The 14,548-nt window shown below is 42.7% G+C and overlaps 1 protein-coding gene across 1 annotated transcript; it reads right to left on the reverse strand.

Annotated features, from left to right (window-relative positions):
* Positions 1–1,624: 1,624 nt before the first annotated feature.
* On the reverse strand, positions 1,625–9,918 carry LOC104571492 (acyl-CoA (8-3)-desaturase). The gene is made up of 13 exons (XM_088534206.1): positions 9,700–9,918; positions 7,986–8,051; positions 7,638–7,748; positions 6,991–7,188; positions 6,129–6,230; positions 5,814–5,942; positions 4,503–4,560; positions 3,948–4,024; positions 3,724–3,821; positions 3,236–3,332; positions 2,586–2,665; positions 2,260–2,385; positions 1,625–1,869 (listed from the first exon to the last, which is right to left on the reverse strand). Exons 1-13 carry the CDS (start codon positions 9,916–9,918, stop codon positions 1,818–1,820), a joined length of 1,413 nt encoding a protein of 470 aa, XP_088390332.1. The 3' UTR covers positions 1,625–1,817.
* Positions 9,919–14,548: the final 4,630 nt, after the last annotated feature.

A 14,548-nucleotide genomic window follows, 5' to 3' on the forward strand; every position in this document is an offset into this window, starting at 1 on the left:
TTATATTCAAAGCATATTTTGCATAACAGTAGTTTTTAATCAAATCATCTGCAGTGATATCTGACAATTTATGTTTATTATTAGGAAATCACTGGAACAGTATAGTATCAACAGTATCAGCACTGTTATGTTGTAGACACATAAATTAAAAGCAAGGAGAATAAATGGAGACAGTCTTCATAAACAAAAGAAAATAAAAAGTCCAAACTTCTGCTTCTGCCAAGAGAGTTGACTTACATAGTCGATATTATTTGTTACCTAGAAGAAGACTTGTTGTCCATATAGAGTTGCTCGTCAATGGTTTGCAGCTGGTTCAATTTGTCCATGGTGACACTTCGCTCTAAGATGTTTCACCTTCTCCTTCATGTGGTTTGTCCGCTGAAGGTTGGGGCACAGAGTTCTGGATGTGAATAGCACAGGAGGAGAACTACTTTTCTTCCATGTGGCCTTCACTCTTGTGGACAAATTTCTTATTTATTTAGCATAAGAGCCTAACAGTTTTAGGTCAGTCCAGTGAAAACAACACAATACAGCTATGGTCAACATGGCTCAGCCTCCTCATAGTGGACTATTCAGCGGTAGGCTGTATTAGGAAATGTTATCACTGAATCATCATTCCTTTGCAAAAATCTGCAAGTTTAATCAGAGATCAAAAATTCTTTCTAAAAGAGGTATTTGTCTTTCAATCTAGAAACCATAAGGAGGTGCTATAGAGGAAAAATCCAGTGTTCTTGGAGTGCTGCTTTGCCTTCAACTAAGTGCTAAGCGCTACTGAAGATGAAGTTTGGGTTCACAAGACACTCAGGCTTTTTTGCATGTGTTGCCCTAAGACTTTAATGTTAAAGAACTTCTTAGCTTGTGTACCTACATCAAAATTATACATCACGCACACCTAGAACTACGTCTCATTACAGAAGCAGCATTTCATGTATCTTACATGCTCTTTTTTTCACTCACAAGAACCTGACCAAGTAATGCGAAGTAAAGGCTTCACAGTTTTGAAAGAGGTTTCCTTTGGTAAAGAGTTCTCTACATAGAAGTTCTCTCTGCCTCTGGCCTCCTATTCAAAAGTATAATATCAGAAAAATTGTGAGATGCATCGTAGGAGAAAATAAATCAGACAGCACGCTCACTACTCAACTAAAATGTTTGTATATATAAAAATAAGACATTCTATACAACTTTTTGGACTGCCTTCAAAACAGCTATTATAGAGGTAAAATGTAGCATCTGGTTATGTGGCTCTCTGTGCAATCCATGAACAGTCCTAGTTCTAACACCTAAGTAAGTAGTTAGAACAAGTGGTGTACATATGGCCATTAGTGATGCCATCATACCCAAGATCTTCTTGTTCTTTGCCTGGTTATTTTATCCATTCTAAAATATCTCCTAAAAATTTACACATAGACCCTCAATGCACTCTTAATTTCTGCAGTTTGCTTTGCTGTGTTTTGTATTCACTGATCCACTGAGCCAAAACCTCTAAAAAATTCCTTTTAAACTGCTTCTACAGGGTAAGAGCCAGTCCAGCTTCGGCCCCTGATCAAGCCAACACAAAGCTACTCTTCCCACTTTTAAAGGCCCCATTCATCATATTTCCATGGCTTTAAAGGCTGAGCTTGAAAGCAATAAAAATAGAGATTTACAGTTCAGAACAAGGAAAAAAAATGTGTCTTTAGCCCACTTTCTCCCCATTCTTCCTGAAATTTGCCCATCTCCCCAGTCACTTCACCAGAGGGCACAAATACTCTCTTGGTCTGTGCTGACCCATTGCAGAAGTCATGGGGTGAAGAGGGTCTCTCAAGAGCTGCTGGTTTCTATCCATGCAGATAGGCTTCCAACCAATGTTCCCCAGAGTCCTTCAGGGAGCTGCAAGAAGAGAGTTAAGAAAAAGATACTTATGGAGAGACAATATTCACCCACAGGAGAGGCAGAGATGTTTAGTAGGTTAGATGTGAAAATAATAGCTTAGAGCAGGGACAGTATACCTGTCCAAACAAAGAAGCTGACTTGGAATGGGGGTGAACATGGAAAAAAATCATTAAAGGCATCTCATAGACAGCAAAGTCTATGGAGAATGATTTGCAGGGATCATAGCTTGTCCTCTCTTTTCATAGCATGAAGGTGTCCAAGAAAGTGCAAAAAAATCTAAATAAATGTGATCTCTACCTGGATGTTGATTGGTAACAGCTGTTTATGTGCATGTCCCTGCCTTGCGAGCCGTTCCAGTGTAAAAGCACCTTGTTAGCTGATACTTACTTTAAAATATCCCTGAAGGCTGTGAGTAAAGTCTTGCTTTTATACTCAATGCCATGCTTCTCACAAAGGGCTTTCACCAAAGGAGCTGCTTTCCGGTAGTTGTGTCGAGGCATCGTGGGGAAAAGGCTGCAAGATTGACCGAGAGGGAGGTGTTGGGTTGCACCATCCATTGCTGTCTATTTGGAATATTTCCCTACCCTTCCCATAGTTTCACAATGAGACCAAAAGGTCTCCTGACGAATCTCATCTTTTGCCAGACCACCAGGGCGTTCTCACCTAAAAGTGCCCCATATTTTTCCCACTCTTCTCCCCATACCCATACTCACTGGTGCTCTATTTGGAAGTTCAAGTGCCCAGTGAACCAGTCATTGAACATGGATTGGTTCACATTGCACGTTGCATGAACCTGGGAGGAAAAAAAAAAAAAAAAAGGACAGAAGTAACTTTAGCTTTTTTTGCTATTTTTTCCCCCTCTGGAAGCTTGGATAACTGAAACTCAGCATTTCATCTCCACCTTTCTGTAGCTGAAAAGGCAATTTAGGACCAGGGATTATAGCCATAATTGGAAGAATTAAACAAAAACTAGATTGAACTGAATCTATCTTATCTGCAGTAAACTTGTGAAAAGCTGTACAGCAAAAAAGTCAAGGTATCCAGTCACCATTTGCTTCTCCTTTGCCAGGCTAAAGAGAAGACTGAATACATTTCATATATATTCATAATATTATTCCAGAAAAAAAAAAGCATCAAAAACTATTGGTAAAAGAATAGTGTGTTTTTTTTCAAACCTTGATATTGTGTTTTCTAACTAAAAGCTTAAAAGGTATCAGCTACTAAAGAAATACATGCCCATTTGGTAACTGGCAAGAACAAATCTCGCTAATGCAGCTTTAAAGATCAGAGAAGAATAACATTTACTTTGTCCTATAATTCAGAAGAGGAGACTCATAGCTCCTAGAGTAAAGGGGATTCTCACCTGCGTGGATACCCAGTCTTCATTCTTATCATAATCAATGTCCATTGGAATGTGGTTCATCTGCGAGACCCAAATAAACCAGGTACTCTCTAGGTACCTGGGCAGATAAACACAGACACACACTCATCATATCTCCAATCCTATCCAAACTCACCATTCAGACAGATACTGTGGAAGTTACTAAGGCCCCAAAGAGCAATTTTGCCCAGCATCCTGTAAGTCTTATCTTATGTAACAGCATTTCTACATTGCTCAGGATTCTCTGTTCCATTTCTTTGCATTTTAGCTTTTGGAGCGTCTTTCTAGCATCACTGAGTTTGTAGTAGCAGATGTCCCTTAGCAGCCTCCCAGAAGTGACAACATTTCTTCTCAGCTAACTATTTACTCCTAAGAAAATTGAAATTTCATTTATTTTCATTTATCCCCACTGAAGCTGAATATTGTGTACAAAAAGCAGTTGCAGGGTCTCTGGGTGTGCTGCACGTTACCTGGACAGCCAGTAGTACACCATGAAATTGTTAAATCCCATTAAAGGAATATACATGAGAGAGACTCGGATGTTGAAAAACGTAATCAAAAACAGTTCCTGAAAAAAGAAAAAAAAAAGAAAAAAAAAGATGATAAGAAAAATCCCAGATTCACCTCAGGTGAGGGAGAAGCACACAGTGGCTACATTTTTGGGAAAATTCAAAACAGTACAAATGATACTTACCAACCACTTTTTCTTCTTGATTGTGAAGTAGAATATAGACACTTGGAAGAAGGGTATAAGTGCAGCTGGAGCCAATACTGAAGGAAAGAATGAGAACACAGACATTATAATTTTGCTGCATCATAGCCTTATCAAATATCAGGAGAGGAAAAAAAAGAAAAATACAGTCCTGCTGAAAGCTTCCTCATTGCAACAGACGGGTCAGAGAAAAAATGCTCTTCCAGAGAAAAATACCACCTTCCATTTACACTAGGTGTCATGTGTCCTCCTAACCAGTTCCCCTTCTCATCTGATCCCCCTTCCTTTCTTCATTTCCTCCCCATCTTTTTCTTCCTGGCACCCAATTCACCTCTGTCCAGTGCCTAACGTCACATCATGCCAAGAGAGACACATGGGGCAATTCATCCTCCTGTGAAGCTTCCTTAATGCTGCCCTTGTCCCTCAAGCTGTGACATCCATGGGAACCTCTTGACAACCATCGTCTTGGGGAGGAGATGCAGTAGTAATTATGGGCTGGGGCCCCCACAGCTCTGCAAGGAAGGAGGGGATACTCACTGCTGAAATATCTATGCTGATAATTGTAAGGCATGAACTTCTTCTTCTTTTTGCCAAGCTGAAAAGTAAAAGGACATCATAATGTTCCAGCTGGTGAACGGAGACCCTTCATAGGGTGTTTCTTACTCCTGTCTTAAGAACACATCAAGAATTATCTCCCTTATCCTTCTTGAAGTCCACTGAACCACTGAAATCCACTTTGGCCATATACAGGGTGTCTGATTCCTCTCTGGTATAATGCAGAAAGAGATAACTAAATTCCTGCACCCCCAGCTCTATCCAACCCAATCCAACACAGAAATAGTCACCAACTTTAGCTACGGCGTGTTCATGCTGATGTATTGCTATACGTTAGATGCTAAGATCATCAGCTGAAACCTTCCCAAATGCAGCTAACAGTTTCCTATGAATAAGCATTTTGCATCCACTCTCTTTACAGGAATATTTCTGAGAGAGCAGAGCTGGGATTTCCCACATGCTTTGTAGCATTGCAGTTTTTTTGCTGATTATCAGCCTAAAGGAGAGAGAGGTTGTTTTGAAGAAGCTGCTTGCTAAATAAGAGGTCATTTCGTCACCCTGTGAGTATACAGAATTGCTACAGAAAGAGAAGGCAGAAGAAAACCTCATCTATCCTAACTGTCTGAAATCACAGTGATTAGGAGGCTGTGCCCATGCTTTTTGTTTTTGTGAAAGACAAAAAAATAGCACTTAAGTAGTAAATTTGCTAGGCTTGTATTTAGCACCTAGCAGCTGTATTACTCCTAAAGGATTTAGCTACCCAACAGCTCCTATCACCAAAAGGACTTAGGAAACATCTGACTCACTGTCTACAATATTGCTAATAACATTTAACACTAGTGCAAGTGGACTGACTCATTCTCTGAAGGCTTTTGAGGTGCTTACCATACTCTTCTATCAACACAGGGAATGCAGGTGCTTATTTTAAGACCTTGCTTCTCTGGACTTGCTGCCAGTGTATCATCTTAAGGAGGTCTGAGCTAGTTGCTTAAGTCATCTTGAAATGCCTTGAAATGGACCTCAACATAATGTCTCCAACTTGGGCTGCACTTATTGGAGCATGACACGGGAGACTTCGCAGAGTGAGAAGTTCACAGTTTCACAGAGTGAAAGACTTTTCACAGAGTGAAACCCGTGATGGTCCTTGAGACACTCAGATCTTATTGCACTCTGGAAAATAGAGTGAGTTTTTGCAGGAAGGACAGATTATTACATCCCACTCCATAGCTTTCTGGCTTTAAATTCTTCTACGCCAGTGTCTCTTTCTGCTTCTCCAAACATGCCTATACTCACCTCCATAGAGAGTGTCTTCCCCAAGCTGAAGAGGAGAGGGTGCATGTTGAGATCGGGGTCTTTGCGGAAGCAGTTGGGCTTGGCATGGTGCTGGTTGTGCAGGTGATTCCACCAACACGCAGGTAACCCCTGTGGGACCAACCAAAGATCAAGGATTCAAGCTAGAAACACGTCAATATCTCTATTTATCCATTTATTAACAACAGCTACGCTATCCTCTCCCCACAGATGATGATTGACTGAAACTACCGACACTCCCATTCTTTGCACTGTCCGTATTATTCTCAGAGAATATTCCCACAACATGGCAATTACCTTCATAACATTTATCACAACAATCTGCATTAATCGATTCCATTTAGGCTTTCTGAAGACAGAGCAGTGTCCTAAATCATGCTGGAACCAGCCCATCTGGATCTGGAGAACAAGAGGATTGCTGAGAAAACAGAATGGCAGCAGTTATTTTTATTTTCCCCCGGGAGCCTCTGAACCTTCACAATGTGAGAACTGTGAGAGGAGAGGAGAGGAAGGCCTGTTTGGAATATCTGTCTCAGGGAATAATGAGTTACTCTGCATTGGGTTAGAGGCTGAGCAAACCCAGTGTTACAGCACTCTGAAGAAAGTCTTGCTTTCTTTCTCTCCTCGCTCTCCATTCTCTGTTCACTCTTTAAGCCCTCTCTCCCAGGGACCACAAAGTCCTGATTCCTCTTTCCCTGCGCTGACTCTGACGTCTGCCACACCCTTCTATGAATAGATTTGCTTTACTAATCCAGCAGAAAACTACTGAGAATTAGTGAGAGGAATTGGCTTGTAAAGGACTCAGCATCAGAGCCATCAGGAAGTAACCAGAAAGAACTTGGAGCCAGAAGAGGAGTTCAGAATTCCCTCTTTTGGCTGATCGAATAAGTGATTAGATCAATTCTTCCCGTCTTGTGAAACTGCCAGCGCTCTAATTCCCAGCACTCCTCCAACCATAACGAGTAGCTTGTCAGCAAAACTAGACTTGCTGGAGGCAGTAGAAATTGTGAAGGAGAACATGCTTGTTGTCTTCAGCCAAGTCTACAAGGACCTAAGAGAAGGCAGTAAAGCAATGACAAGGGTAGCAACACTTCATTAATCCGCTCCATGCGGAAGCACCGAACACATCCGTGTTGTTGAAGGGGTGTCAGCAGTTTACCTGAGCAATGGTGAAGAGTGCAATGCCAGCAAAGAAAGGCACGGAGGATATTCCAAAGTACCAGACTACAAGCCAGGATGAAGCATCCAATATCAGGAGGTGAAGGAAAATCAGGAAGAAAAAGATATAATCTGGTTTCAGAAGTCCCTTCTTCTCAAGATCACAGCGCAGCTCACGGAAATCCTCTAAAAGTGATTCCTGTGGGCAAAGTGAGTATTAAAGCACTGTCTACTTTGAAAATGTAACAGAGCAGACACAGGAATCCCAGAGGGTCTGTGAATGCTGGTGGAGGTATTCTGTAAACCTTCCATCAGAGGGGTCTCTGTGCAAGAAGTGCAAGGTCAACAGAGCTTGCTTAGCTCTGACACTGGAGAAGAAGGTGCCAGCATGCTCTGTGCCTGAGACATCGCAGTGGGAAGACCTGAACAGACTCTGGGGCTTGTTCCCCAAACCAGGTACCGCTTTGGCTGTTCTGGGAGAGCATATGCTGTCACGTGTGGCCACTGCCGGCAGCATCCCCACCACCCAGCCTATGACACAGGGTCAGGCGTGCTGTTTCAGAAGAGAGATCTGTGAGCCCTCTTGCTTGGTTCTCCTCCCACGTGGAGCCCCGCTCCACTCCCAAGGCTGGATTCGAGGTTACTCACTTTTTTATTAGACTCCAAGCTGGGTTGGTCTGGCGCCAGCTCCCCAATCTCTAGAGATTTCAAGTACTTTTTCACCAGAGCCTTATCATTGTGAAAGGCTACAAAGGCATCCTGAGGAATACGCAAAGAAATGGTGTAAGGAAGGTAAGGAAGGGTCTGTGTCCAAATGCCAGGTGCTCAACCCCTCCATTTTCCAGCTCATTGACATAATATGTGATCCCAATTCCTCCAGTCCAGAGATTTTTAGATGTTTGTTCCTCTTACTTGCTCATGTAGCCCTTTGCCATCAGCTGGAGATAGCCCAAGGAAGCTGGAGATGTTTCAAGAAACCAGATGTCATAAAAGTACCTGGGCGAGGCCGATAATAAACTTGAAAGTATTTGATGAAAAGCTCCTTGCTGAGGAAAGCTTGCTCTTTCATCTGTTGGTTTCAGCACAGTCCTTCCTTAGAAAGCTGCAGCCAACAGCCCTGCCCTATGGATGGGACCCAGGAGTAGGAAAACTGGTCTGTGAATGAGTGTCTCTCTGCCTCACTTACTTAGAAAAAAACAAGGATGCCTTTAAAATCCTGCTTTTATTACACTAGGCAAATGTGTGCTGAAGCTCCATACACAGCAGGGTTAACACAGCTGGGCATCTCCTACAGTTCCCTGGCAGTCTTAGGAATGACTGTCCTAAAAACGATTTTCTGTGTAATACTAGTGACACAAACAGGTCTGTTTAGTCGCCATTTACAGCACCACTTTTGAAAGGAGATCTGAAGCGTGGCATCAAGCAGACAGGAAAACCAAAGCTCTTGCTTTGCCCATCTGCTCAGTGAATTCTCCAGAAGGAAGACCATGAGGTTAACTATCCTTGTGCTGTCTGGCATCAGAAAAACACAAGCTTTTCAGTCCTACAACCTGTCCTTTCTTGCATCCTGATTACCACCTTCTGAGGGATTAACCTTAAATTGAAGATTAACATCTGCAAAGCACCTCACCTTTAATATCAGTGTAATGCTCTGCAATGCATATTTTCTATATTTGCAAAATAAAGCACATAGAGGAAAGCTGAGAATATGCAGAAAAAAAAAGTCTTGAAACTTGGCTTTTGGCAAAGGCATGTACCGGATCACCTCTTCAGACGCCTTCCAGTCCTGCTTTTCTATGAAAGTGTGTATTTCTCAAAATGGACAGCAGGATAAGAAAAATTAAATGTGAAAACAACCTATCTGACCCATTGGGGTCCATGATTCAGATAATGCTAGTCCATGTTACAAACTGAAAATTGAGGACTCGCAGAGATAGTTTCACATGTGAAGGCAAAAAGTCTGCCATGACAAGAATTAAACTAAGGTCTCCCATTTCACAACCCTAGAGCCTAATCCTGGCCAGATTCCTAATGCACGTATTTCTGACTGAAAATTCAATATCAGCTTCCGGCGACTAATCTGTGAGATCTGATTAAAATGTATTATTTCTGTCAACAACAAACTATTTTAAAGAAAACCTCTATATCAAGAAATTTTGCAGGAATCTCCAGAAAATCCTCTTTTGAATAACAACTATTTGTAGACTTTTCTCCTCATCTTCTGTTGAAATAACCTCTTTGCTCAACTGTCTTCTCCTTCACTCCCCTTGCTTTATCTTTGCTTTCTTTTTCATGTCACTGATGGCATCTATGTCACTCTGAAAGAGCAGCCTTACAGAGGCAGTTCACACCATGGGTACCACCTTCTACCTCTTTCCTTTCTCCCAGCTGCAACGCACATACTTTTGAGGTATCTGGAAGGCAACCAGCCTCATCATGCCTGGTGGTGAGACAACCGGAATGGATGGGGTCTGTTAGCATCAGGGTGTAATGAACCTAAGGCAGAGCTTTAAGGTTAGCCTAGCAGGTAGGTCTGACCTCAAGGGGATGCAGAAAGGCATCCTCAGAGACAGCACAGACCTATCCGCTACAATATCTGACCAAGCAGAGCCAGAAGCTCCAGCACCACAAGTTTTCTCTGCTGGAGCCCCACCATGTCCTTCCACCCTGATATTGGACCACCTTCTTCAAGCGACTTCCCAGATCTTACCGTAGCATCTTGCCCAGCATAGTGGCTAATAACTCGTCGTCCTCCAGGGTGCCGATCGGAAAACTCGCTGACGTCGTAAACTTTCCTGTTGATCACCAGCCACTGCTCCCGACCTTGGCCACGACCATTGTGGATCCTGATCTCTTCCCAAGTGAAAAGCCGTGGAAAGGCTGCGAGAGGCTGCGTCTCCTTCTTGGTGGAGCCCGTCTGCGGAGCCATCCGCGCTGCCAGAGGCACGTTCAGCGCCGAGCGGCACCGGCCCAAGCTTCGCAGCACCCTTGTCTGGGTAGAGGGTGAACCATGTCCACCTGCCCGTTATACAGCCCCGCTCCCGGCCACTCCCTGTGCTCCCAGGGCTGGTTGGCTCCCTTCATCCAAACACACCCTTCCCGAGCTCCCTCCTCTCCCGTGTTCACACCAGGCACTTCGGCACGCCCTGGGATATAAGCCCTGTTCCTTCTTGCCCCTTTTGAGCCTCCTTTGGAAGGTCTGATCGCGCGTGTAGGCTACATACCAAATTCAAACGTGCACACATACAAAGGACTTAAAAATATGCAGGGGGCTGATATCCAGGTAAATGAGATGCTAAAATGACAGAGCTATTCAGCGAGCACCTCCAAAGACCATTAGGAGCTGGATAAGGTAAGCTGGGAACTTGTCACCAAAACGCTGAATGAACATGGGTGTTAGCCAGAAGGGAGATCTGAGCAAGGCTCTGCGCGTCCCTCGTGAAAGAAAGACACGGTGAACTTGTCAGAAACCTGAAGCGCTGCCAGCATCCTGTCATCACTTGTTCACGTTGGGGAAGCCTGCATCTACCACACGTCGGAGCTCCATCGTGTTGCACCCAAAGTGAGCCAAAGAGCCAAAGTGAGCACCCAAAGAGCCAAAGTGAGACGGCTGCAAGGGCTCCTGTGTGGAAAGCCTGGAGCTGCTGTCGGGTGTTTGCTAACATCTCACATCTAACTGCAGCGCCTCACGGTCTGCAGGCAAATTCATTGCTAGCACCCTGGAAAGAGCAGGCTGCTCCAAAGCCTCCAAAAGTCTTGTCCCACTCATGCTTCAGGATGTCTTTGGAATTTGCCGTGTTGCCAAAATGACCCTGCCAAGATAAATTCACGCATCCCTCTTAACTAAAAGCATCATCAATCAGAATAGCACTGGATCCCAGTGAAATCAAGGAAAACGCTAGTTTTCCCCAGTTAGTTTAGCTTGCATATTGGCAATCCTTTGCATAGGACTGTTTTCAGAGTTTCCTTTGTGTAGCCTGGTATTTAATCATCTCATTCACAGTCAAGTAATTCATTTGTAAGGCAACAGACATTAAAAAACTGTGAGGTTAAGAATAAATACCTGAAAACACTTAGTATGCATGCGGATTAGGAGTTTCTAAAACTGTGCTTAATGAAAATGCTTACATGAATAGCCTTACTTAAATAGCAGTCCTATTGAGTCAAAAAATAATCATCTCCAGCATTTAGAGAGTATCCAGCATACGGCAAAGTATTAATTCCAAGTTCCAATAAATAGCAAAGAGAAGTTAATGACATGTTGTTTGTCCCACACTAATTAGCCCTGGGAACATAAAGCAATTTTGCAGGTGACAGAGAAGAATTAAACCCACATATACCAAAATAATACCCTACATCTTTGAATTCAAGATTCCTTAATCTAGTGTTATTTTTCTTTGAAATCACCAGCCTTGGGTGCTTTTGAGGAAGGTACACGCAGTAGGCAGATGTGGAACATTCTGCCCTCATTAGATTAGGGATTTTAATCTTATTCTTCTACTGGGCAATACTGATTCAAGAAAAAAAAATGCTACTTTCTTTCCTCAAAACTTTTTAAAATGGACCAGTGCTTGTAACCGTAAATATTGTTTAATACAGTGCCCAGTTCCTGTCTGAATCCTGACAAGTTATAGGTCTCTACTAAGACGGGCTACTCCATAGAATAATTCCTCCCAATTTTCCCTCTCATCTGACAGTTTGGTCTGTCAGCTACAGCCTACAAGGTCTTAGACAAGCGTGAACTCCTATTTCCCTTCCGTTTCCCACTACTATGCACGAAACCTGGAGTAACACAGAATTCAGAGCACAGACACCTGCCTTTGCCCAAGTCCTGCATGGAGCAGGCAAGCAGAGAAACTCCGACATGAAATTCTGTCTCTGGCTGACAGAGAAGGGTAAATTGTGCAATTTCAAAGACTTTAAATCATGTAGCATCTTGCAAATGAATCAGTCAAGCCCAAAACAACAACTTAAAGTTCCTGACAGTGTGGCAATGGTTGAACCACCCTAGGTAACAGAGAAAAGTAGCTAGGGATATTCATCAGAGGGCAGGAATAAAACGTGGGAGGAATAAAGTCTTTTATGCTCTCAGGTTGCGGTTTTTAACCACTTACCTTACTCTAAATAAAAGTTGGTGATGTGCCTTTTGTGTTCAGATTCTGGAATGGAATATATCTAAAGTAGTAGTTGGTCTTGCATTAAGCTTGTTGAATAGCTTAGGGGGTGGTGACAAAATGGACAATAACTATGGCAAATTTCGGCATAGAATTTGTTGGTACTTGTAAAAAAAAAAAAAAACAGGTATTCTGCAGCTGTGGTGGGTGCCATAATCATGACTTTTGCTGCCAACATATGGTGGGTGTCTGTATGCACGAAACCAGTGTCATTACCTAGGCAAATAAGTTTGGGAGCTTTAAGATAGCTGTCCTCCACACTACCCAGTTTCACAACATCCTAATTTCATGTCGGGATTTATTCAGCATCAGATACCATCCAGAAGGCCCTGTAATAATACATCTCTACATTACTTTCCATCCAAAGTTGAAGGGAGAGGGCGTCTCTGTCTGCACTATGCAGGTCACCAAGCGAATTCCAGAGTTGCTTGAAGAAGCCACCAAGACTCTGTTTACCCAGAACTATTGAGAAAACATTTATAGTGAATTTATCCCATACTTAGGATTCTGCAACAGCTGCCCACACATTGGCAACTACCTAGGGAGCTAGTGCACGTACATGGCGCTACTCTACATTGCTGCATTTGCGAGGAAGAGTCTTCCCGCAATAGCCACTTGACATAGGTTGCAGGATTTCCAGAAAGCCGGGACTACCCAACTGGGAGATCCACTATTGCAATAAGTTTTCCATCCAGCAGTTCCTCCAGATGTTTGCAGCTCTCACTTAACCGGTGGTGGTAACCCAACACAGCACAGAGCGGTCCTAGCTCCAGAAAAGGACTCCAGGTCATTCTCCTTCAAGACTCTCCCATTGCACTATTACACATCACACTTCAAAAACAACGAAAAAAATAAAATCAATAAAAGTCCTTCCTCTCCAGCATGAAAAGTGCCATGAAAGTTCAGGGAGGACAAGGGAACCTTCTGCGACATCTCCTGAAACTTTTGCAGACTGGCAATTGTTTTCCTTATGCAACAGTTGGAGAAAAAAAAATCTAGTAATTGTTTCCTTGATGTTGTTATTAAAGATTATATAGCAGTCAGGAAAAGGATAGGACTTTCTCTTTTTTTATGCTCTATATTAACTAGGCACCACCTTTTGCCTCAGATGTGGTTACACCTCAGGAAACCCCAGCACTTTCAGAAATGTCAAGAGCAACTGAAAGCAAAGCCAAGGTCTTTTATGCAGGGCACAGAGTCAAGTTGGTAAGTGGAGGCCCTCTACTGCCTTGCAGGCAGATATTGCCCAGATATTCAACGTTTTTATAGCTTATTTCATTTCTTAATTATCAGAGTAGTAGTAAGTCAACACATCCTTTTTTTTTCTATAAGAAAGTAATTTTCACATTTCAGTAGGAAAAAAAAATGAAACTGTAGAATTTGGATGGTAGCTTTCATTCTTAGCTTTGGATTGCATTTTGTGGGTAAACTATAAAAAAGCAGGATGGATACTGAGAACCCTGCCCTGTTAATTACAGTGAGGCATAAATTTAGATTCAGTCACAAGCACTGTGAGCTTTCCTATATAAACCTACACACAAAATAATCAGTTGCATCTATTTTGTTGTTGTTGCTGCATTTTCGAATAATCCCCAATGTGCTGCAATGCTGCCCGAAGTGTGTGTAGGCCTCAGCTCTTGCAGCTCTGATGTGGCAATCTCACACACAGGTGTCATTTGGAATTATGTAAAAGATGGAAGATGCTTATCACCATCTAGTTAATACTTCTGTGTCGTGTTTCTCATTTGACTTGCAGTTCCAAAGCAATATACCCTCTTTACATCCTCTGCTGTCACAGAAATCATAGCCACAAGCGCTTTTCCTGCAGTTTTAAGATCTAAACTCTAACCAGCTCCTCCCAGTTGACATTACATTTATTCTTCCAGAGAGGAGCTAAGACAAAATGGTTCAAGCTAAAAGCATAAAATGATCAGGACAAAACCACTTTGTTTTTCTGCTGGGATATATTTAGGATTGATACTTTTCTAGACTACTCCACATTTTTTGCAGCATTTTCCATGTCCAGTGGAGATTACAGAGATACTTCTGAATGTTCTGGATGCCTGAAATCTTCCATCCACAAAATAAAGACCCTGCAATGGGGTGAAGAGGCTTGAAAGGTTTCGTTTCAATCCATGCCTTGTGCAACCCCAATTAGGAACAACATAGCACAAGCAAGGATGAAAACACCCAGCATGACTCCTCTGCCTACACACACAGCATCTTCTGTCTCTCCCTCTTGGGCCACCTTTCAGCTTCTGCAACTTTGGAGGCAGGGATCTTGCACCAACCTGCCTCCTTGGCTTTGCAGCCATCATTCAGCTCTCAAGCACTAGATACCTTTTTGCAATAAAGATAAATAAAGAGATGGAAGCAAATGCAGCC

The sequence above is a fragment of the Tinamus guttatus genome, unplaced genomic scaffold, assembly GCF_059628265.1.
Source record: "Tinamus guttatus ecotype Peru unplaced genomic scaffold, ASM5962826v1 Tinamus_guttatus_pri_ptg000546l, whole genome shotgun sequence".
Taxonomy (NCBI): Eukaryota; Metazoa; Chordata; class Aves; order Tinamiformes; family Tinamidae; genus Tinamus; species Tinamus guttatus.